This window comes from Leptosomus discolor, chromosome 5, assembly GCF_034619465.1.
Source record: "Leptosomus discolor isolate bLepDis1 chromosome 5, bLepDis1.hap2, whole genome shotgun sequence".
Classification (NCBI taxonomy): Eukaryota; Metazoa; Chordata; class Aves; order Leptosomiformes; family Leptosomidae; genus Leptosomus; species Leptosomus discolor.
In genome coordinates this window covers 32,115,951-32,141,609 of record NC_141395.1, presented here as the reverse complement: position 1 = coordinate 32,141,609, position 25,659 = coordinate 32,115,951, and the positions used below count along the sequence as shown (strand labels likewise).

General features: G+C 42.7%; 1 protein-coding gene across 1 annotated transcript in view; it reads right to left on the bottom strand.

Moving 5' to 3' along the window:
* The window catches only part of ANKRD44 (ankyrin repeat domain 44), a 137,828-nt gene extending 112,560 nt beyond the window's left edge, over nucleotides 1-25,268 (bottom strand). The window contains exon 1 of the mRNA XM_086466198.1: nucleotides 25,197-25,268. Within this exon, the coding sequence (XP_086322324.1) occupies nucleotides 25,197-25,268 (72 nt within the window). The remainder of the gene's footprint in view (nucleotides 1-25,196) is intronic.
* Between the last annotated feature and the right edge of the window lie 391 nt (nucleotides 25,269-25,659).

The window sequence follows — 25,659 nt, the reverse complement described above, 5'->3', positions numbered from 1 at the left end:
AATGAGCCCTAATAAATCCAGATAAGAGACTTACAAAGATGGTATCTCCCTTCCTTCTGCAGAGTTCACCAGGTAATTCATAGTCACAGTCAGTAACTTTCATTATTCCCCATGCTAAAGAGAGAACAGGATTTTGCAAAATTTATTTGGGGGAAAGGAGGCAGAAGCAGCTTTAATTATACAAATTAAGTTAGTCTGTAGCATGGAACAGATTGACCTCCCAGACCTTCAATTATATAACTAACCCTACCAAGTTCAGAAGTAGATGTCTTCCAGTTTTTCTTGTGAAACTTGTGATTTTCTCCCATGTTATTACAATTCCTTTAATACAGTGATATAATCAGAGCTCTACACTTCTACACAAATATAGTCTATTTTGTTGAAGCAAGATCTTGAAATATAATTGAAGCTCAAAGGGTGGGTGCAGCCAATTTATTTTGATAATGTTTCCTGTTTACAACAATCCTAAATTTCACTGCATAGGGGAATGAGATCATCACTAAGGCATGGAAGGAGTGAAGTAGGATGTTTATAGCATCCAATTAATTTTACCTGAGCTTGCAGACTTCATCACTTTGCAAACCTTGAATAATTCAATCTGCAGGTGTATATAGAAAATACAGACTCAATGAGCAGTACACCTATGGCTGAACTGTCTCCACACAGAGAAAAGTCATCATCCATTTTCCAAACCCCATATCGCAAGCATACTCTTGAACGTGCTATGGAACAAGGGAAAAAGAGAAAGCTGAAAAGTTTCAGAAGAAAAAATGCACAGTCTGAACATATCTGAAATTTGTTATGGGCTAAAGAAGTAGTTTCAAGAATTTATCTTGGCAGAAAACAACTGGATGCTATACCATCGCAATTCTGTAACACTGACTATAATTCTATAGACTGACTTCCACCCTCCATCCAGAAGATGAAGGTCAGCTTCTACCTGGCAAGACAAACCACACTGTCAGAGATCACTCAGCTCAAAGGCAGGATCTTGCAACACTTAAGAATCGACAAGAGAGAAAGACACAACCAAAAAAGCTCAACAATTGAACCTGGGGCATTCATGAATTTCTTTGAATCAGTAAGTATTTTCCAGACAAAAAGTCTCAATTCATGCAGCTTAGTCTGAGATTTCCATCTGACTGATAGAAGAGGAGACAGCAGGAGACAGTAAAGTGGTTTTCAATTCAACTGGAATAACAATGGACAGGAAAAAAAGCAGAGAGTCTTGCTCACTTTTACCAACAACACATCAAATCCAGGCCACTGCTTCTACTGCCAGACATTAGTCCACAATATATTATTCAGTTCTTTCATTATTAATGAGGCACAGCAAAAGAAATCATGGTAGCACCAGGTCTACACCTGACTAACATGGATTTTAAAGTACAAGATACAGAAAGGGCCTCTTGGTGTGAGCTTTGCTGGAGTGGTGACCAGCATTTTAACACAAACACTGCTACACAGCCTTATCTTTGGGGCCCTGACTGCTGCCCATGTGTTTGCCTTTGTACGGAAAATTTCCCAAACCTATCCACATAAGCTATCTTGTGAGAAAGCACAGAAGTCAGCCCTGCGCCATGGACACAGCCTCTTTCTGCTTTCTCAGTTCTGCAAGTTTACTTTGAACTAATAGCATATTTGAGGATAAGCTTTTGCAGCTCTTTTCATCATGCACAGTTATTTCAGCATGTGACCAGCAAGCTGTGTTCCACCCCTGATCTTCCTGGACTGCTGGCGGGAACATCCCACAGACTAGAAATAAGGTGATGTTTCTTCACAAGAGAGGGCAGGGAGAATTTGTGGCAGTGGGTAGGGAAGTAGGGCCCTGCTCCTGATCAGCAGTATAGTGACGAACATGTTCCACCAAGTCAGTGTAAGACTTTCCATTGAGTTTTGCCAGGATGTAAAGAAAGCAGCAAAACCTTTGCATTCCGATAGTTTAGGGAAGAAACAGAGAGGTTATACTAGAAGGCACAGAAACAACAAGAACTAGTGAGACAGATCAGATAAGAGTTGATTTAAGACATTGTAATACTGCCTTACAACTCAGAAATACAATACAACCTCCAAAAGGCGGCAAGCTTAAGCTTCTATACATACTTTGGTATGTGGCAACTTGCTCACACTATTGTTCTCTGTAGAAAATTTCCAGCCTCTGTTTCTGTTCTGTCTTTTGTTGTACTAGTCCTGGCGTTACTCCAGCGGTATTCTGACATACAGTTTAGTGTCATATTAAACACCGCATTTGGAAAACAGCTTCAAAAGCTTTCCACACCCAGCAGCAGCACAACACAACATTACACTTTTGTACCTCACAAACTGGACCTGTTTGGAAAACGTTTTCTCCCAGCTTAATAATATTTCATAGAGGTGCACACGCTGCTCCCAAAACTCCTCATTCTTAAAGATAACATTAGCTATTACATCAGGTACTCGTGTTTATGTGCTATATTTTAATTTTGCACCAAGTACTATTAAAAGTAAAATTATTATTGGTCAGCATACACACAAACCCTTGCTGACACAGTCTAAACACATATCTTTTCATTTATATAATATGGAAGTAAGTAGACATGAATTTTCACTGTTCCTGCTAAACCCTAGGCTTCTCTTTCTTCAGCACAGGGTATCAGCATCACACAGCAAATGTATCCCACACATATACATACATTGATAACTCCCGAATACCATGAGAGGTATGCAATAAACTGTATTTTAGAGATCTAACTATCAATTTTCTTTTAAAAGCAACCTGCTTTTGCTTTTAAAGGCAATTATGTATTTATTAAGTATGCATAAGAGGTGAGTCCTCCAGCTTAAAGAAACAAAACAAAATAGTTCCATTTTTCTAAAGGCTCCAAGAGTTTTCAGCAGAATTGCAGCTCCAAGCCAGTGATGAGCTGTAGCGGATGGGCCTAAATCACCACTGATCCAAACACCAAAAGCCTGAGATGTTCCAAAATCTCTCTTAATCCCATCTCTGCCATGCTGGGCTGTGAAGGTTTAGCCACTGAGTCCTCCCTTGTTTTTACTGACTCTAGGACTCCTTTTCATTTTTCAAGGCATGGTAATTTCCAGGCTGAACCTCAGTTCTCAGCCATATTCCCATACAGTAGCTTTATGACTGCTGCAGTCACAGAACATGAAGCTGTGACTCGCAAAGTGGGATGACATCAGAGAAGGTTTCAAGAATTAGACCCTTCTATTTCTGCATTTCTGCTCCCCTGCCTTCATCTGGCATTGCCTTCATCGCAGTTTGTGTACACAAGAACCTAGGAGCCCCAGTCAGCTACCCAAACCACAAATACACCAGCACGAACACATGCATCCATATTATAATACTGTAAAGCCTATACAAAAAGGAAGACATCAGGCCAAGAGATTGATTTTGTGATTCAGTCTGTTTCCTCACACTGTAAACTTACTCCCTCTTCTCTGGATCTATCCAGACTGAATTAGTCAGTACTTGTCCAACTAGAGAAACAGGCAGCTGTCACTTCATCAAGCAAGTTTATTTGTATATCTAGGCAACTAGGCCAGAATGTCACATAGTGTGTCAAGTTAACATATAACTAAGGTCACTTCCAGCTGAACAAAGGCAACCAAAAACCTCCAGTATATTGCATTAGTAAAGCTTGTCACAGAAAATCAGGTAATGCTAATACACCAGGAATAGTCACATAGATCTGATTTCATGGACCGTTGATCCTTGGACACTAGAAATGATGGTGGAAAAAACTGTGCATATAAAATTGTCTGTCACAATGCAGAATACTGCGATTACAGAACGATGTTGCCGTTAATGCAGCAAACTGTATAGTTTATATGTAATCAAAGACAGCAGAGGTTTATTTAATCTTGCAGTTAATATCATGAACAACAAGACAGGCAGAAATTGTATTTTTACTAATTAAAAATTCAGTAAAACACTCATTAGTGTCTAAAATAATATGGTTAACAAGTAACTACTTGGCAGCTACATCATGTTCTCCCCTTTCTTACAATGTTAAGACATAAATATTTTCATCCACAAATAACTGGAGCAGATTCTTGACACTACAAGCCTTGTTGGGAGGAAAAGAGATCCCTCAACTTAGTCATTAACAACAAATTAAACTAAAGCTTACAATCATACACAAAAAGAAACATTGCTTAGCTTTTAACCAGGTGTACAGAAGGGAAAGGACAGCATATGTCAGTTCCAGTCCTGTCATCTTTAACCTCAGGAATGACAGGCATTTGTGACAACTGTCAAATATATCAGTACCAGAACAAAGTTATTCACAGAGATTAAAAAGGGATATAAATGATCATATGAGTGGTCGGGCGCAAAAAAGACAACTGTGTAACAGTTGAAAACACCATTAAAGAGGTTAGGACAGAAAGCGAGTTAATGGTATATCAAGAAAATACAAAATAATTATTCAGAAACTAACAGCATCACCATCCTCACAAAAGATTAGACCAAAAAAGTATGTTTCATATACACAACATTTACCAAAATAACACCCTTTCCTCATGTCCTCCCAAGTGCCCGTCACCCAATGCACCGAGTCCCCAGGAGGACCATGAATGCAGCAAAGGTCATCACTTTAAAGCAAGAGATGTCAGACAGAATTCCTGAGCCCTTGCCATTCGATATATCCCCATGATTTTCCATTCCTTCCAGTAACATCCTGAAAACCACTCTGGATGCAGGCTGTTTCAGTAGCCACAAGAAACACAGACTCAACCACAAGTGAAAGATTGTGTTCAGACTTTATTTTCTCCTTCTGGCAAGGGAAAAAGCTGATGTAATAGCCCAGTAGAAGTTTGGCACAGAGATAGGAGGACACCTTGACTAGAGCCATGGCACCACAGTGGAAATACCTAGCACAGAGGCAGAAAAATGCCTGTGGCTTGGGAAGGAGAGAGATCTGATCAGTACATAAGCACAGGCTGTACTTGCAAGTGTTGTGCCAAAACCTGACTCTGGCTGAGAGCCGCACAGCAGGTGCCAGACACCTCCGAGAGGAGGGGAGACCTCCTGAGGGTCCCACAACACAGCAGACACCACGATGGGGCCACAATTGTGGCTGGTCACTGGGCTGAGCCAGCACCACAGCCAGGACAGGGCCTCAAGGTACTCAGCTCACCCCATGTCTGGCACCACGTGCCCACTTACCGGTGGCAGCGAAGCACAAGCACCATGACCAAAGCATTTGAGAAGCACACACCACGAAGAGCCAGCTGAAAAGCAGACCAACGTTTTATGTGCCACTACAGTACTATTTTCTACCCAACTCATTTCAATATTATCCACTAAGCAAAAGATTTACTGACGCCTATCCCAAAAGGCACCCTTGTCTTTTCAGGGGGTGAAATCTGAAAGCCCACCCTTTGCCAAACCTTCCCTGACCCCTTCAAGGTACCTCACATGGCCAGCTGCCAGCATCAGGGTGCTTCCTCCAGCATGCTTTAGTAATATAAGCAGATTGTGAGTGGTGAGTTAAAAGCAAGATCAAGATCTGTCTGTGCTGTCACCATGCAGGCTCAAGGACTGAAGAGTCAGTTTCAATACTCAATTTTAGTTATTCCAACATTAACGCCTAAAGTACGGATAAAAGCTAGAAATTAGGGACAATCTTCCAAAATTCTAAATACAATCTGGGAATTCCTATTACATTAGCCCCAGTTACCCTCCGGAGTAATAATATAGTATGAAAGCTGCAGCAGGTGCTCCACAAGCATCACAACTCCAGCCCGAGGGGCTCATGCCAACGGACGCAGAAGTGCAAACAAGACTGTGTCTCAAGCACTCCCAGTGCTGGGAGCCAACAACCAAGGGGGAAACACAAGTGCCACTCAAGGTAATGGCAAAATGACCACAAATTTTGGCAGAGCCAAGCTTTTATGTCTGCACATCTAAAAGGTAGCTCCTGAATGGCAATAATATTTACCATTATTGTTACAGACCACTAACATAAACCCAGAAAGCTGTGCTGAGGGTGGAGGGAAATGCCAGAAACATTTCATTAAGAATTTTATGAGAAGTTAATTGTAAAAAGTAAGTGACATTCAAAGAAATTGGTTAACAATCAGAGAAGAGAGATTTCTATTTAACCCACAAGCAAACAACTGTATCTTATGTCAGTGCTACGGGGCTGGTGTCTCTGCCAGCAGAAGATAAATGCATTTCTTCTGCTAGCCTGAACCTGCACATACTGTAGAAACATATTGTAGAGTAACAATGCATATGCAGGAAGTTTATACCAGACCTGCAAAACAGATGGCCCCACAAGCCACATTCAGCCCTCCAAATGACTCCTTTGTCCTGCCATATCATCTTCACCTTGAAAGGTGAAGCAGGAATGACAGGCAAGCAGGAATGAATGTCTTTCAGAAGACCAATATTCCCCATAATTTGTTCCTCCAAATAAAGGAGCTCTGCATCCTCTGATAGTGTGCCAGGCTCGCTGGTTTCGGAAATCCCAGGCCAGTGCCAGAACAGCACATGTTAAGGCACAAATTCTTCAGTGGAGTCATTTAGACCAAGGTGCTCATAAGCAGTACAGGATGCAGTGCCACTGCTCAGGTGGGGCTGGAAGCAAGGGACCCGTGCTGCTCTGAGTTGTGTCTTGACATGTTTTCTTTGCTGGCTGCAAGGTTCATGATCAAGCTTATGTTTTACATACAAGCGCCCAAAGGTTGCAAGAGATACTGTGCAAACTAAATTACTGTCACCCTTTTCACACAGCCTTCAGGGGGGGAAATCATTGTGATTTAAAGAAGAGGGAAGACACACATCAGAAATAAATCAGATAGGACCAATAAAGGTGAAATTACACCGCTGTAAGGCATCTTGCTAAAGCGGCCTAAGTACAGAGAAGAGAAATGTGTAAGTTACTGGGTGTAACACGATGATGTGCTACCACATCCTTGCTCTACTGAGCCTTCAAAAAGAAGTGGCTAGAAGACTCGTTTTTTCCGGTGGGGAGGTCTTTTGGTTGGGTTTTTTTTGCTTGTATTTTTAAGGAAGACTTTGTAAGGCTAGGTTACAGCACACTTTTCTTATTTTGGTATAATAAACTTTACTTCATTTCCTTGGCTAAGTTGAAGCATCACACATTTTTGTGAGGTCCTTTGGCAGCCAGTACTTGGGCCAGCAGAGGGAACTGAGGGCCACTGCCCTGGCTCCTAGGGACAAGGGAGCGGGGGCCCTGGCTGGTTTTGGGCAGCCAGTTTCAGAGAATCCAGGTCTTTTATGCGCTGTTCACAGAAAATCCTGCCATGACATACTAAAACCCACAGGCCTATCGCTATTTTAGTCCTAATTTTCTTATTACAGTATTCAGGGATTTCATTTTTAATTTATATCTATATATTGAACACATTCCTGAACATTGAATAACACATCTTACCTTTTAGAGACAGGATATGGTTTTATTGCTGTTTTAAGCATTAAGCTACATGGAGTCACATGCCAGAAGAAATTATTTTTAATAAAAGAGTCAATATTTTTAGAAACCCAACTGCAGCTACAAAAGTAGGTGCTTTCCAATACCACAACAGAGTATTTCACACGCATTTTAGCACCAGATAGTTCAAAACCAGACAGAATACAAAATATGAGGCACAGTATTTCATGGCCCTATGATAGAGAATAACTTTCAAAGAGGAATTTTTGACTGAAACTATTTCAGTTGTGAAACAGGGAAAACTATCTGGAAGGTTCAATGTTCACAAGGTACTTCGGTGTAAAATCATTGCCGGTGTGCTCGTGCGCGCAGTCATGCAAAGAATTCTTCAGTTAACAACACTGGGGTTTGCCTGACCAGGCCTCCCACCTGGATGCTAGTTTTAAGGACACGCTAAGCCAATCTCCGTGGTCAAAGCAGCTTGCCCACAAGCCATCTGCAGCGGCCTCCACTCTACACAGAAACCTTGCAAGGCAGCAATATTGACAAGAGCGGAAGTCAAGCAAAATCACAGTTGGCAAAACACATGGCATAAAATAATTTCAGAAGACAAGAATAAAGCAGGAGTAAAATTCAAGGAGAGTGAACATATGAAAATAATTATAAGACAATTTCAGAGACAGACTCTGGGTGGCTTAAAAGGAAGCAACACAAAGTTCAGGAAGGGAAAAGCAGAGACAGCCAAAGGGTCTCAGCTATTCTGATAACAAGGAGAGAAGTGTCACAGGGGATCAGCATGCTGAATTTAATAACTGTTTGGAGCCAGAATGAAGTGAGAAAGATGTTCCCACTATATTCATGGGGAGGAGGAAGAGGGGCAGCATAGTCACTTAAAAGACAATCCTTAACATTTGCAAAGGGAATGCTATAACTATGATGCCTGTATTGCTCCTTGTCAATGGAAACAGAGCATCACATCATTTCTGTCCTCCATTCTGGTCCCCCCAAGGGCTCCCTCTGTTTGGAACGAGCACCTGCAGTGGTTTCATTAGGAACTGACTGGACTGGGAAAAGAGAGCAACAAGCTCAAATGCTTTCAAGAAAGCATTAAATATAGCTGTGAGACCCATCCAGCCTGCTACAGTAAAAGTAATGTTTACAATGTGGTTTGAGAGCACAGACTTCAAAGAAAGACTGGCATCAGCCAGAGAGCTCCTGTGTTATCACAGAGGCTCCGCAAGTCACAAAAGGACCTGTCCCAGGTATTTAAGGCATGCATAAATCATGTTCCCTACTGTTACTCTCCTCATCTAACTTCTCCTGTTTGTTTTCAAGATTTTATCTAATTCATTTCACCTTGAAGGCCTCTCAAGCAATTACAATGTATGTTCTGCAATCATCACAAACAGTTAAATGTACTCTCAGATCTGCTGTGTACAGGTATCGGCTCTTAACTCTCTTAAATCAATACTCCTTTCAGCTGGGATTTATTATAAAGGTAAAAAGAAGCCAAACATATCAAACCTTTAAAACCCATACCAGCAGCAGAAATTCTGGATTGTCCAGTTGTAGCCAGAATAAAGCATTCAAAATTCTGAATATTTAACAAATATTAAAAGATGTTAACTTCTGCATCTGGCAAGCCATTAGGCAAAAAAGCCTTTTTCAAGCAGCAGTTCTGATACTAACAGACCCATGGCACCCTCCTAACACTAAAATTTCCATTCAGTCATCCTTCAGCTATACCAACACAAACAAAATGCCCTGAACAGACAGCTCTTCTAGATCTATTAAAAAGAAAACTTCTGATCAGAAAACATCACTTTATCTCTCTCCCTTCCATTCATTCATCTGTCTTGTAACATGCTGGAATATTTCTACTAGCATTCAAGAAAACAACTATAGTGCACCATTTAAGGATTAAAAATGCTTCTGAATAGAAGAGTCAGCATCTACAAGCCATTGCTACCATATAATACCAGGTAGATTCAGACACTGTTAAATTCCTTACATATTTAAAAGGATACTTTAGCGTACATTTTGTTTTCCCCTGTTTTACAGCTTTCATTAAACTAGACAATGGCATATTTTTTCCCCTTTGCTTGCTGAAACTGGAATTGCTTGCCTTGGCAACAAAATCGTGTAATTTCTATTCATACCAAAAGCATCTTTCTTCCTGTATCACCAACCAAGTTTGCTGCAGCTATGGCAAAAGCTTGATCAGAAAGCTGCATCACTTGCAGAAAGTGAAGAGCACCCTTCCAAGGGTCTGAAAAGAAAACAATGACAGAAAGCGAGTGGTGAAGAGACAATGGGTTCTTTTATCAGCTTCCCAATTCAGAAACAGCTGAAAATTGTCCAGGTGGCAGCCTATATCATCACACTCATATGAGGAACAAGCCTAGCACTTACTGTTCCTTATTATTTCCCTTGTGGCTAGAGCGGTTAGCAAAAGTCCAGGGCCTTTATGGGGTTGTTTCTGCTGGTGTTGTGAATGCACAAAGTCCCCTTTCCCTGAACAGAGTAGAAAAATTAACAGCAGAGACTTCATTTCTCAGAAATCCTGACCTCTGCCACCCCAGAGACTTCTTGGAACAAGACATTTTATGACTTTTCAACATCATGATCCTCTTCCTTCTCTTATACTATCAAAAAGGCCAGACACCACTAAATGCAGGGAAGTTGAAATGCTGCTGAAATTTGGGGGGCCAGGATGCAGCCCACCGTACTCACAGCTTTTAAAACATGAACCAACTATAACAAATGGAAACTACAAACAAACTGTAGTTTCAAAATCTGAAATAATACCAGCCTTCTCATTTCTCTGAATCTTTGCAAGAGAAAAGTAAAGATATAGGCCCTTCATTAGGACAAAAATTGGTTTCCATGCTTTTTTGTGGTTTTCTTTTTCTAATTACCTTAACATCCTCTAGATGCCTATAAATCTGCTGTGCAACAATTTGCTTTGTATACTTCACAATGTTGGCATTACATTGACTAATTCCCTGGCTCCTCACTTCCCCCTTTTTAAAAAAGGCATAACATTTGCCTGACTCCAGTCTTGTATTTTCCCTATTCTCCACAGACTCAAAAATAATCTGTATAAAATTTCACACCGCTATAGCTATTCTACATTTTAATTTTTCAGTCTTTTCTGATCACATCCATTATTTGCATACCTTCCACATGATGTAACAGATCTTTAATATCATTTATCATGGTCTTCAACTTACATCTAACATATTTATAAAATAATTTCCATTTTGTTTAAAGAGAAAAAATATGGGAAAAAATATGGGTTGTTTATAAGGCCAAAATGAACGGAGGAAAGTCTCTTCAGAAATACACGAAATGATGAGCCACAAATGACATATGATACCTAAAACTATTTGACAACTAATGACTCTTGCTTCTACTGCCACCAGCTCCAGCCTTTTGGTGGTGTTAGGAGAAAATTATCCCAGTTCTTCTGAGGCTAAGAATGAAGGGGATGATGAAACTTCAGTGAAGATCCAAGGGATTTCTACCACCACACCCAAGGGAAGGACTGCTGCAAAGGGAGCTTTAACTGCTCCTTTCATCCAACCCCACAGCACTGCAGATACTGTGGCAGTATCAAGAAAGGACAATAGAGAATTTTCTGTCCTGAAAGCATAAATGGAGGAGTAAAGTCCAACATTTAAGAGTCCTCTGTGACACAAGCTGGGGACAGGGGGAGGCACAGACCATCTTCTGTCTGGATCTGAAAACACAAGAGGTGTGAGGAAGGAAGTGTGCTTGCATTTGGGCAAGAGAGAAAGGGCTCCTCAAAACAAGGAATAATAAACAAGCCTCTAAAGAAAACCATGGCTGAGTCAACTTGGAAATCCCAAAAATATATATTAAGGGTCTACACATGCATTATGTAGTGGATATGTTTAAACACATGCATGTGCGACCATCGGCCATAGTACTAAAACAGAATAGTTGCATTAATATCAGCTCAATACAGTATTGCCCATTCATTGGATTTAATCCCCCGTGGCTCATGAAAAACTAGGCACAAGTCTGAATTTGAGAAAGTGTTACGCACCTAATTGAAGCAGCATTTCTGAATACGCTGTCTGGACAGCAGCTGGACTACAGGATGAGTTGCCAGAGTCAGTAAGAGTCACGCCAGATGGTTAAGGAGCTAGCTGGATGGGAGAGCGGAAAAGTAGGAATGCCAGGCCATAACCACTAGCTACGTTTTGGGGTCAATAAGAAGAGGTGTCAGTTGACTTCTGTTTCCCAAGTTGGGCAGAAAAAAAACAGAACAGTTTTCTTTCCATCATTTAAGAATTATTGCCTCCCTTTGTATCAAATACAGAAGCTCCATGGCCGCAGCAGAGAAATCTCATTTGCAGAAGAGAGATTAGCTGAATCATCACTTTTCTCTGCCCTGAGATCTAAAGTAAAAACCTCTTCCTCCCTCCCTCCCTTTCCCACTCCCAGGGCCCCATAATTAGTTCATCATTATAAACTGTTAAGAGCATTCCATTACTCTTTATAAATGAGGGTGAATATGGGGAAACCATTTGTATCGGTAGACAGAGGAGGCAAGTAAAACACCTCCTTCACTACTCGGAGCAAGAGAACTATGTAAAAATGTAAAGAGCGGTTTAAAGTCTTCAAAGTCTCCTAGCCCTGCAAATGTTAGGCATTAATAGGCAGTGCACTTTCAGCCACAGCGAGGCAGAAGGAAAAGTAAGAGTCAGACTCTACATTTTTTGCTCATCTACTTCTGGCCCTATTTAGTCACTGTATCTTGTGGCAGTGTATGAAGCTACTCTTGCATTAGTGACTTACCAAATGGGACTCTGTAATTGAAACTAATAGGCCAGGTGGCAGAAAGAGGGTAGAAGAGGAAGGATGACACTTAACCATGCTTATTTAAAAAAAAAAAAAAAAAAAAAAAAAGAAGAAAGAAAGAACAGCATTTGTGCTATACCTCTAACCTAAATTAGCCTCAAGAATAAAAACAGGGCATATGAAGCTGCCTAACTCAGGAGGCTGCACACACCAGCAGTAAGAAAACAAGACCCAGTTGCTTTCTCTCATTTTAGAGCCACTCAAGCTGTCCAAACTGGCTGTTACTGGGCATTGTTGTTGCCAAGCTTAAAGCATTCCCATGGCTCAATCCTTTGCGTTCTTCCATGACACAGCCTACAGTGACCACAGATATGAAAGTCGTTCAAAGGACATTATAAAGCAGGTAAGCCAGATGATTAAAAACATACAATCCCGGGTTAGAATTCCATCTTTCACATTAATATGCACACTAAGCCAACAATAAAAGAAACCAACAAAATGATGGTCAGTAGCACTTTGAAAGCAAATTTCATACTTCTAGGCATCATACATTCAGGAAAATTACAAGATCTATTAGGAGTGTGGAAGGGTGAGTGGTACAGAGACGGAATACTTTTGTCTCTGAGAGTGTGCTGAATCTTGTTCATTTTCCCCTTTTGGGGCCACCTTTCAAACTATTAAAAAAAACCAACCCGACAGGAAAAAAAAAACCTGTATCGAGTCTAAATGAGAGCTGATGAGTTTAACTCTTAATTGTTACACTGATTCCTGATTTCCTGGGCAGTCCTATATGATTAACCTGACCAAAATCATTGTTGCAAGAGCCCTTTATATTTCCAGTACTCCGGCACTCCTCCAAGGGCTTGCTTCCATCTTCTCTGTGAAGGTGACAGAAAGCCTAAGTGACACAGCTCAGGTCTGCCAGAGCATCAGTGCCACAGAAGGAAACAACCGGTGGGACCAGTCTGGGGAGACCACTCACCTAGTGGAAACATTGCTTCCCCTTCAGCATCAGTTTTGAGGGAAAATTCTGTGAGAACAAACCAAGTCTCAGACAAATCAAACACTTTCAGCCTGTAGCACTACAGAGATCAAGATAGTTCTGCTTGGTACTTCCTGTGTAAGCAGCACAGTTAATTAACTCTGTGTTGATTAATGGTGCTCTCTCACATCAAGAATTTATTATATGTTATTACATACAAGGTCATAATTGCCAAACAGCCACAGCTAAATACCATTCCTTGCAGTCTACTCCTTAAGCATCATCATGTAAAATTAATTGGTACTTGTTTGTTAATTAATATGAAATATTTTAAGTCATGCATCATAAAACTTACCACTGGTATGCTCTTTTCTAAACAGCCATGAATGAACAGATCTATTTTAGTATCTTGGGAAGAACCTCCTCTTTTGAATCGAGGTGGTATGGGGGGTGTCTTTGTTCTTTGTAGCAGGGCTTTTCTGTGCTCAGGCATTTACCAAAAGAGCTATTCTTGAATAATTAGTCAGCAGTTATTCTACTTCCATGGTGCATTAAGACAGACTAGTAAAAGACGCTCTTATGCAAGAATATAAGCACCCACACCAAGACATCTATTCAGAATAATTATTTTGAGTAGCTGTTTCAGTAAATTTCTAAACACAACAGAGATCAGCTCACAGCAAATGATCCAACTTCACCTTAGGGTAGCAACAAAGATCAAAAAGACACTTAAATTCCTTTGTCCCTTCCGGGATCTTTAAATCCAGGGTTAGCCTCTGTTTAGGGAAAAAGCTGGCATCATAACAAAGCAGATTCCCCACTGTGGAAGAAAGAAGTCTACAGGTTGGAATCCTAATCCTAAGGCTAGTGAAGCAACTGCTTTGCACAGACATGCCCCCTTCCCAGCAGCAAGGACCTGGGCAGTCACTGCCAATAAAGCTATGCCAGCTTTAGCCAACACGTGGCAATGCCCCCCGTCTGGACGCAAGCCAGCACCCAGGCCTGCCTGGAGGTAGAGTGAGAAACCAGGGACAGGGTCCCAAGCCTGACTCTGCCACACAGACAGGGAGGGCATCAGGTCCCAGGAGTCCACTGGGGAACAGACACTTGCTCCTACAGCCTCACCTGTGCCCCAAGCCAGCTAAAGCCCCTTCTATTTATATTTCTGCAGGTGGTTTTAACTACCCTCTAAGGGCTTGTCAGTAATGCAAACCTTTTCTTCAATTACATTTTTTTCCAAAAAAAGGGGCACAGGCATCATAAACTAGGTCTGGCTGTTTCTTAAACTCGTTTAAGGCAGACCTCGGCAGAAAGATGGCTTTTACGTTGATTCCACTTGTCATCCTATGAAAACCAGGGATCAGCACAACTCTACGGGGAACAAAATGCATGGTAAGGCACAAGTAACCAAGCCGTCCTCTGGCTGAGAAAGCTGTTTATCCCTCTGTAGAGAGAATTACCCTATTGGTGAAACATCTAGCATGGCTTAAAATTATTACTGAGTGTGTTCAAGGTTCAGCTAACATATTAGCTGAACACTTTCTTAAAAGTAGGCAAAAATCTGGGCTGTTTTCTCTCCAAGTCTACTGCTTGAAAGCAAATAAAACACACCAACAGAAGTAGTGTCAGGAATGAAACCATCACTGTTTCTCAAATGCAACATTATTCCTGGGATTGTATCCACATAGCTGAAGCATAGTTATTTACACAGCACTTATTTTTGATGCTCAAATATCCCAGCAAGCAGCAGTGCAATTCAATCCAACAGACTGAACAGTTCATTTATCTCACAGGGCCAGATAATAAATTAAGAGATTTTGTTACTTCTGTGGGTCCTTCCCTTTTTGCTGGGTACTGGACAGGCAGCTGTAAACAGGCATTAGGTGAAAGCTTGCTCCCTGCTAGAGCTTTCTGGAGGCAGAATATAAAGGAGCAAAGCTTAAGGCACTAAATTACTCCTGCTTGTCCACCTCCTTTTAATTTTTGTCCCTACAACAGAGTCAACTGAATAATTCTCCAGACAACCAGCTGAAAGTGCGCAGGTCTTTAAAGACCTCTTTTAAAGGGCTGGAGACCATCTGTCTGCAGAGTCATCTCTAAGGAGTCACACAAGGGCTTTCAGACAGTTGTCTGGAGCTGTCTTCAGCCGGCCCTGCAGGAACAAGAAGTGCTGAGGATCACGTGCCTGCTCTGTGGTTTGCCATCATTTGTGTCTCCTTTTCCAGGCAGCTCTCTGGTAAATCACATACCTGCCTTGAAGGGCATGAAGCAGTCATAAACACCCACTAAAGATATGCAAACTCTACCCAGGAGCAGGAACTAGGAGATCCTAAATGCAGTCCCTGATTAATGTGAAATTGGTGCCTATGCCTGCAGGAAGAGGCTAACAGCAAAGCTTGCTGTAACCAGCTACCCCAGGTAACTGCACCCGCAAAGCTGGGGCATGTGAGTGCTCCTGGGCTATGCAATCTCCCCACCAATAGCAGGCACATCCGCAGAGACTCCGGTCCGGATGGTTAACTCTTTGAGCTACCTGGAGATATAGGCTACATGGCTGTGTGAGCTAGCCTTACCCTTCTCTGTGGAGGAGGACAAATCTGTTCAGATCCATTTGCTCCTGTTTGCAGAGAAGAAATAACACTCCTGTGGGTAGCAGGGGTGATGCACAAATTCACCAGTCTTCATGAAAATACTTCTAAAAGGAGCACCCTCTTCTAATTAAAAACTAGATTATATGTCTGTAAATATTCACATGTAATAAACAAAACTTAGTGAGAAGACTGTTCAGTTTCAGCCTGACATGAAATGGACTTTGTGTGGACACGCCTGAAAGGCACCATCTGATACACCGACAGTCAGCGTTCATATTTGAGAGGCTATCTTCAGTTCCCTGAACCCACCCAGTTTCATGTGTGTGCTCTGTGGCCAAGAGTCACACAGCCCTGGATTACTAGGACATTTAGTCTGAACAAGTGGCATTGATACACAACAGGCTGATCTCACTTTTACCATTTGCACTGCCAGAATACAACACTAAGCCTATGACACAGGATTAATGACCGAAGACAGCCACCCACTGCAATCAGCCAGAATAAACCTTTACCTACCAGGTGACCTAGAAACCATTTCCTAACAGAGCACTTTCTCTTTAGCAGCACCAACGCTGGTTTTACACTTTATAGAACAAACATCTAAATAAACTGTATGTTCATGGAATTTAACAGTGTGCTATGAAACTGTATGCTGCCGTTCATTTCTCATCTTGCAACATCATAAGATTGGCATCAGCCCACATGGTAAACAGTGTTAAAACAACTTGCAGGGAGGAAGAGCACCACTGTGAATCAGCCACTGAAAGAGGTAATCAGGATTCAGCTCTTGCTCTGTCACCTGCTCCCTTCTCAGCCTAACCTTGGTCACCAAGTTTCTCTGCAACCCAGTTCTCCCGCTGCAAACCAGGGTAACGACCACCTTCTCTTGACAGTGCCATCAAACAGTAGCACTGCACCTCCAGCCACACGTTGCCGGCCTCCTCCTCTGCCTCTGCCTAGCATCCCTCATGCTCTCTGCCTCAGCTCCACAGAGCAGCTCTTCTCCCTTCTCCTCCCTCCATCCCACCTCTAAAGCCATCCTGGAAGCCCCTTAAAAACATCTCGGATTTGCCTCCAGCCAAGGGTATTCAAGCCACACGCTCCATCTGCAGAAAACCCCACTAGAAGCAAGGCCACATCTCTTAACAAAGGAGCAGGATTACGCATATACCTAAAGGATCAGGGCTTGTTTACATTAAAAGAAAGAAATTTCCTCATACTGGGCTTGATTCATGCCAAGCGGGATGCAGGAGGATCACTCCCCTAAGCACGCTCCTCTCAAACAGAGGCAATGGTTGCAGGATCTGGCACACCACATTTACTTGATTGGTAGAACACTTTGGAAATGTTCCTGGAGTCAATGACTAAATAAGTCCCTCTCTTGATTTTAAATTGGAGATAAATGCTGCGTGTCGCATTGGCAAGCACATTAAAGCAGCTGGAAGCACAAAGACAATATGGGATATTTCAGGCCTTTGTTCTCTCATCTTTTACCCTTGGCATGTTAAACAACTAAAGATCACACTGAGCAAATCAGTGTTTTACCAGATAATACCGCAGGCTTCTAGCTTCAAAATCCCAGGCTCCCTGCTGGCACCAGCTCGCAGGGCAAGAGGGCTGTCTCAGGCAGAGACACCAGCCCAGCTTGGTGGCCTGTGGACCCAGCGCCCCACTGCCTGCAAGGCCCAACAGCACAGGCACAGCCTTATTGTACAGAAGACAAAAGAAATAATCTTTATTATAATTAAAAAAAAAAAAACCACTAGGAGGGCAAGAATGAAAATCCTAGTGAAAAGGACATGTTGTCCACCTTTGTCTATTATAATTATGTGAAAAATGAACTTTATACATAGAAACACAAAAAGGTAGGTGTTGCTACCAGCATGTTACTACAAATCCAAAGCAGCTTCCCCATATTCCTGCAAAGCTGATCCAGACCCAATGCAGCCGAAAGCAAAACTTTATCAAAGGATGAGATTTCAGGAGGCAACCTGTGGCCCTTTCACCCCAGAGAGGCAAGGAGCCTATCATGTTAAAATGACACTATGATAAAATGGGTTATGTTCTCCATCTGAATGCTACTGCCGACATTCTTAATGTTCATATTAGTCTCCTTTCCCAGAAATTATTTGATCATATTTAGAATGTGAAAGCTTGAGCATGTAACAGTGCAGTTGACTCCCATCTTCTCTTCAGCTTATAAATTGTGGATAGCAATACTTGATTTTTACATTTTCACTATCAAATTTCCTCAAGTTACATGCTCTCTACTTCCGGCACTACTTCATTTATAGAGACATCAGTTAGAGGTATGCAACTCAGTAGGTACCAAACAACTATTTTGCTAAAGCTTTTAAAAGGACAAAAGACATTTGATCAAGCAACAGGTCTGTAAAATTACTAAGGCTGCAAGATGGGGAAAAAACAGGTCACTTAATGAGATCACAAAATATGCCAGAATAGAAAAGGTAATGCTCAAACAGCAAATTATTCATCACTAGCAATTATTTGCAGACTTTTTGTGTCATTAAGGATATCAACATGTGGCCCTTGGAGCAATCCTAGACATAAATAATTCAACAGCACAAGGGTTTTTCGTAAGAAATCAACTCCTTTATGCAGAAAAGCTAAAGCCTGAGCTCAGTAAATAGATGCCGTCAGGTACATCTGCTAAGACCGTGTGCAGAAGTCAGCCATTATGGGTTTTTTTTACTTCCTCATAAAGATGCAGCTGCAAGGAGGAAGCAGGGACTTTGCAAGGGCATTCTCTCCAAGCACTCTTTTTAAAATAAGAAAGCAAGCCATTACAAATAATTCCGGCACAAAAATGCATGTCAGTACACAAAACCAGCTCATAACACAAAGTACAACCATCACACACACAAGTCTACTTTAGGCTAGGAGGTTCAGTACTGCATGGCACAAACATAAATAATCAGCCTCCATTTTTGGTTGTACATCTGCAGCCAGGAAAGATTTTTTTCTTCCCCCAAAAGCAAAACACATGCAAATGTCTGTCATCAAAAAGCACGTACTTTTTCAGAATGTCACAATTACCCAGCCACAACTAAATGCTGTAATTTGTTGACCAACTCCTTGCAAACTTCAATTGTGACCTCAAATCCTTGGATAAAACTGCAAAATAATTTCCCCCCTTCAAACATAATTTTGTAATGCTTTGATTCCCACCCATCACCAGGCTGAAGGGCTCCAACAGCATGCTGCTACATGTTCTAGTGCAGCAATTAAAACAAAGCTGAATCCACAGACAGCAGCTGTGGGAACTTTCCAGCCCAAGCTTTCCAGCTAACAAAAACAGTGACAAATGTCAGATATGTACTTCTGGAAAAAAACCCTGTTAATTTTTAAATGGAAACAGCTGAAAATGCAATGTTTGTCAGCTAATTAGTGTTCAAACAAAATGGTTAAAATACAGAGATATTCTGCCAGCAAGTTTAGCTCACCTGTATGTTCTGTAACACACACACGCAGCAGTATGTGACGCAGTGCATTCAAGAAGAAAAACAAGAATAAAAAACAAAAGAAATGGTCAATGTTACCAGCATACACTTCAAAACATTTGCCTAATAGGCTTATACCTACAGTATCTGGCTCCTGTAGGCATGCGATGACACCAGAACCTATATTAGTACCACTGAAAGGAAAAAAACTTCTAGACAGAGATTTAAAAGAAGCCTAAAAACATAATATGCTGAAGCATTAATTATTTTGTACAAATATTGCCCAAGCGTGCAGACTGCCTGAAATGATAGCTCCTAATGAGTAAGCTGCTCATTTCTCAAGCAAGCAGTCAGATACCTGCTAATCAGGGGGTAAGCTTTAGGAAGAGAAGGTGGCACTTGGCCCAGCTCCTCCAGGTGAACACACCACAGAGCACTGGGCCAGTGGGGAAACCCTTCCTATCAGCACCACATCCCAGAGTCTCTGCCCCTCTGATCACAAACAAGCAGTATCAGCTACACCCAGACCTCTAGAATCAACCCTTAAAAGTTTTCTTTATTGGCTTTCAGGGATTTGCCCCCAAGACCAGTGTGTGACCAACAGCACTGCCATGGTGCTGTCAGTGGAGCAGCACCAGGTCAAAACTGAACCCAAAAGAGCCGCAGCACAAGCAGTCGTGGCCACGTTCAGTGACCAGCTAGCTCCAGCTTCTGCACTTTTATTCCCAGGTGACAGAAATCATCTGCCCATCCTCAAGCAAGAACCCAGACAAAAGCACTGCCTTGCCCGAACCAAGCCGTTACACAAGTGCCCAAGCTAGAAGGAACATTTATTTCTCTACTAAACGTAGTCATGACAACCACATCTTCATTTAAGAGATGAGCAGGGAGAGGTCATGAGGCACTTGTCATGCAAGGATAAAATACCACACCTCAGGTGCACACAGGAGGGTAAGTTTTGATGGATGCCATCTGCAATTCAAGAAAACTAACATCCTGACATGACAGGCCCACACCCCCTCAAAACAGCCTAGGCATCTAGGTGCAATCACTGCAAAACCCTTACAGTATTACCAAACAGCAAACTTCTGGAGGATTTCTCTGCTAAAGAAATACCTATGATAGACTTGAGCACACTACACCACTTCAGAAATTCTCATGATTAAAGTGCTTCTTGTTTACCTTGAAACAAGCTACAAAACTATCAGAAAGTGATACTTAACTGCAGAAGCCATGACCAAAAAAAGAAAGCAGCTTCCTTTTCAAGCCCATATCTTGCTCTTTTTGGCAACTCAAAGCTTCCCCCTGTCTACTTGGAACAGAACCAACCCTAGAGGCATTTAAAAGATGCGTAGGGACATGGTATAGCAGTGGACTTGGCAGTGTTAGGTTTACAGTTGGACCTGATGATCTTAAAGGTCTTTTCCAACCTAAATAATTCTGTGATTCTATGTATCAGAGCTCAGGTATCACCTATAGCAGATGGCAGTGACCATCATTCCTACAGGTCTGAACAAAGGCACATCCCATTTTTTCCAAAGTTTTTATTTTATTTTAAAATGCATGGAGCCGTGTCTCGCAGTATGTATGGCACGCCTAGGAACATCACAGCTCTAGAAAGCCAAGGGCTGCCACAATGGAGTTATTTTGGTCCAGCTGTGTTTTCATTTCGCAAGAAATAAGAGAGAAACACTCTTTGTGGATAAATTCCTCCTTCTTCCTTCCTCACGGTTACTTTTGTTTTGTGGCTACCTGAGTATTTTGTACTAAAACGGATTATCTCTTCCTTGCTGTGAGCCCTTTCAAAAACACTTGGCAGCCTGCAAATTAATGTACACCTTAGTATTATCTAGCAATAATATGAGGAGGGAAGGAATTGTGGGACCTCATGACATGCAAAATTAACCCACAGGCTGGCTGTGGCCATGGGGCACAGGTTCATTACTCCTATTTTATACAGCAGATTCAGGGGCATCTTTTCAGATGCTTTTACTTGTCAGAAAAGGATACAGACAGTCTTGTCAACTGAATGATTCTGAAATAAGTTAAAGACACACCATCACTTGGAAATTTACTTGGTTTTGTTAGGAGATTATTTGTTACTGTCGTATTCATTTTGGTTTTAAGGGTATTCAGACACAAGTCCAGCCTCTGCCCAGACGATTTTTATGATCTTTGACATCTGTTTAAAATTATTTAAACATCTGTTTAATGCTGTTTCTCTGTGACCATAATAAAAAGGAACCTGATAGTCAGCAAAGAACTGTCAGACACAGGAAAACATTTGGGAAAAGAAGGGAGAGAAATGGTCCTTTCAGTTCTAGTCACACTGCATTACCCTCAGCAATCAAGGACAACAGGCAAAATACCAGGAGACAGGATGAGGTTTTGCAGTTAATAGCAGCCTAAGTGCACACACTAGCCATTTATCTGGGCTTCATTACCCTTATGCATCCATATGCATGCTTGTAAGTGTAGCCTAAAAATAATTCTGTTGTTTTGCACATACAGGGCCTGAGCTGGTGACACTGGAACCACGATAAATTTTGACCCCCCAGGTGCACTGGCTCAAAGCTAGCCAGAGTCTGTGTCTGTCTCAGATTTACAGCAAGCTTCCCACTGAATTTGGCAGTACAGGTATAAAAACACTAAGCACTACATCTCTGAAAAGTAGCTTCACTCATCTCTTAAAAGAGGCTTCACCTCTAGGTAACCTCCTGTTTCGTTTTTGTTTATAGAAAACATTCTCAATCTCTTTCAAAGACAGAATGATACATTTCCCCTGTAAACATGCATAACCATAATCAGCAACTAGGCAGGGGAGAGCTTGCATCAGCCTCTACAGACATCATCAAGCAGGACGTCCCCACACACGACCTGCTCTGACTGCCACTGCCTCCGACGCAGCATGACAGGCGCATTTGTGCCGAGGCGCGTGAAGACAGCCCGGTCTGTGCAGGCAGAGAGCTGGCACCCCAGATCAAACACAGCCGTGCATGGAGCAACTTCATTGGCTTTAAACGGGAAGAAGACAGAGCTAGCTACAGAGACAACCTGCGGTCCTGCGAGGAGGGCCTCAGCTGGCAAGGCAAGCCTGGAAATGAGATGGAGACACTACAAAAACTTAGATTCTTCCAAAATAATTTTCCAAAAGCTAACTCACACAAGTTTACATAGGGAAATATTTTTTAAGATATTTTACCCTCTCAACAGAGTGCTGACAGGAGCAATTGTCTGTGCGTGCTGCCCAGAACCATCAAAGGAAACCCTGAAGATTAAAAGCACACTCAGCAGAACTTTGACTAACAGGCTTTCTCTTGAAAAGTTTGCAAGTGGCAAACAAACAGTTCTCAAGAAACCAAGTTAACTTGGTGCAAGTATGAAGAATAAGCCCTGCAAAGACCTGCAGGCAGTGGGCAGGGAGAGCAGTGGCAGGAAGCATCCTGCATCTGCTAGTTACTCAGAGGACAGGAGAGAGGTGTCTTGTGGCCCGACTGATGAGCTACCAACTACCATCACTGGAAGCAAATTCAAGTAAACTACACTAATGCTAAAACTCTTAAACGAAGCTCTCCTGCCTAAGGAGTCAATGCAGGCAAAAGTACCAATAATCTCTTTGATAGATTAAGCATAGCAATACCTTAGCACCTTTCAGCTATATCAAAAAAGAAGCAATAATGAAAGTCTGTCTGTCTTCAAAGCCTATATGAGGAACGGTGTGATTAATTTCTCATTTGTCTGAACGCTCCATGTGCTGTCAGATGCGGTCGGTAAGAGAAGCCAAGAAGGAAGACAAGGAGGAAACAGGTTACTTAGAGAAACGCAAGTTTAAAGTCTCAGTGTGGGGGTTTGCTAGTCTTCTCCTACACGAAGCTCTCCTCACTGCTCAAGAAAGTCATGGATCCAGAGGAAAGCATGTGCTACAGAAATCACAATGACAGGCAGAGCAGAGAGCTCTCGGTTTTGGAGCCAACCTCCCCGAAGCATTGCACACTCAATGCACAAAAAGCAGCCCACACTTACAGCAGCCCAGGTCCAGACCACTGCAGGTAGCGTGGTACGCAGTGTCCTATGTACTGTAACTCTCATTGCAGGAGACTGCAAGCACATGGACTGCTGTGGCCCCTGGTGTTTAAGCAAAAGGAAACAGTTTCCTGAATTGCTGCAAGTTATCGCTGCTACAGTTGCCTCAATCCTCAAGAGCAGGAAGAAACGCAGGAGCCTGCTGCCGCAGCCTCAGTGAGTCTGAGAATGGACAGGAGTTGTTACAGGAATGCAAATCTTCCCAGGCACATCATTCTCCCTCCCGGCTTCACCTCTGTTTTTCCCGGGTCTGTCTATAAATATGTGAGACGGCTTGCTACTGTGTCTCTTTTAGTTAGAAGTGTGCCAGCCTGAGGACAGCACTCTTCAAACCTGATGTAGATGAAAAGTACAGCTTGGCCTAATGCACACAGAGCTGCTGCTGCAGGCTGCGCAGCCCCAGTGCCTTGGTTACAGCTGCTCAGGCTGCACATTGGAAAGGCAATGGCTCCGAATATACAGAAAAAGGCACGCGTAAACTTCTGTACTCGGTTTAAGAGGAAGCACCACAGCCAGCTTTGAATGTATCTTCCCCCTCCTCCAGTCCCTCAGAAGTGAAAGAAAAAGATCTGGTGAAGAAACTGAAGAAAATCAAGAGAACCAATAGGATGAGTACAGGGAGACCAACATACCCCTTCGTTAATGACAGAAGACACATACCTACAAAGAAAAACTATCAGCCTGTCATACCATGTTGCAGACCACAGCCTGATCAGGAACACCAGGAGCATGCACCAATATTTCGAGTGTCCTCAAACCAGGTGCACTGCAGGGGCGAAAAGGCAGCTCTAAGGAGCCTTGTCCCTCAGCTTTGAGGATTTTCAGAAGACAAGGGAGAACACTAAAACAACAGCCTATCATTTTTTATAGCAATACCGACTTCACCAAGACGTGATCCACTTGACTTAAATCTATTTTGACTTCTACTGCTGAAGCAAAATCCTTGCTGCAAGATTCCAGCAAAAGTTTAAAAACTCTAAAGGCAGTAAATTCAAGGGCTTGATTAAACATGTAAAAAGCACTGAAACGGTATGATTTTGGTCCCCTATAACATACGTATTTTTAATATTAATGCTTGCTGTTTGGATTTTTAATATGCAGACCCTACCTGAGACTTCTTATTTATGAGACTCAGTCTGTGCACCACAGGGCAGCAAAGCCTCATGCTGTGAAACATTTTCTTTACTAGTCATAAGTACCGCAGCTGAAGATGAGGATGTTCAAGGGACACAACAGGAGAAAGTCCATAAATACCGCCTTCTGTTACACATGAAAATGCATTACAGACTGTGCTTGGTCACACAGTGCCGCTTGTATTTAGAAGCAGCTTTATCCTTTTTTTCCTTTCAAAACTCTTTACAACGTACTACATAGCAGCTTTATGCATGTGGAAGGTTTTCTTAGAAAAGCACATAGTCTGCAAGCGAGGTTTTTGATCTATAAGTAAGGGGTATTTGGAGAGAGGCTGGCTGCAGACAGCCCTGAACCCAACAGGAAGGTCTGAGGCTTGCAGGACACCCACGCTGCAGATCACAGGCAGACCATGCTAAATTAAAAATAGCAGATTAAAGCACGCAAAGTGTGTAACAGTTGGTAGAGTATGTGGATAAATCAGGATGTAGGAACCATAATATCAATTTACTAAATATCTTTAAATGCTTTTAACTACCAGCGATAAGAAATACTTTAATACTGATTACAGCTGTCTGCTGTTGCTAAATTTAATACGATCTTGAGGGTTTAACATTATGGTTTTTCCTAGTAGCCTGTGAACAACGGCAACAGCCAAACCGAACGGGCACTTCCTAAGTAAAAAAGCAACAGGAAAAATAATTTATACGTATGGCACGGCAATGAAACGAGGAAGAAATCCCAAGAAAGGATAAGCAGAGCCGAGAGGCCTTTCGAAACGAGCCAACATCCACTTCCATCCCACCCCGCCGACGGGAGATGTCAGGGTTTCACCGAAGACCGCGGGCCGACGGCGGCACGCCGGGCTGCGCGGCGGGGGACGGCGGGCGCCTGCGGCGGGTACCCGCCTGCTGCCGCCCCCACGACGCCCGGCCAGCTGCGCCCTTCCCGGCCCCGGCCCCGCGCCCCCGGCCCCGGCCCCGGCCCCGGCCCGCCCGCACACGCCGCTGCGCGGGCAGACAATGTCCGCCGGGAGGGGAAGCGCAGCGCAGCGCAGCGCATCTGCGGCGGCTCGGCGGGCGGCGAGCAGCGGGGAGCCAGCACCACACGGCGAGCGGCGGCGCTCCCGGGGAAGCGGGGACCGTGCCGCTCCCGGCCCTGCTGAGCCCCCGGCTGAGGAG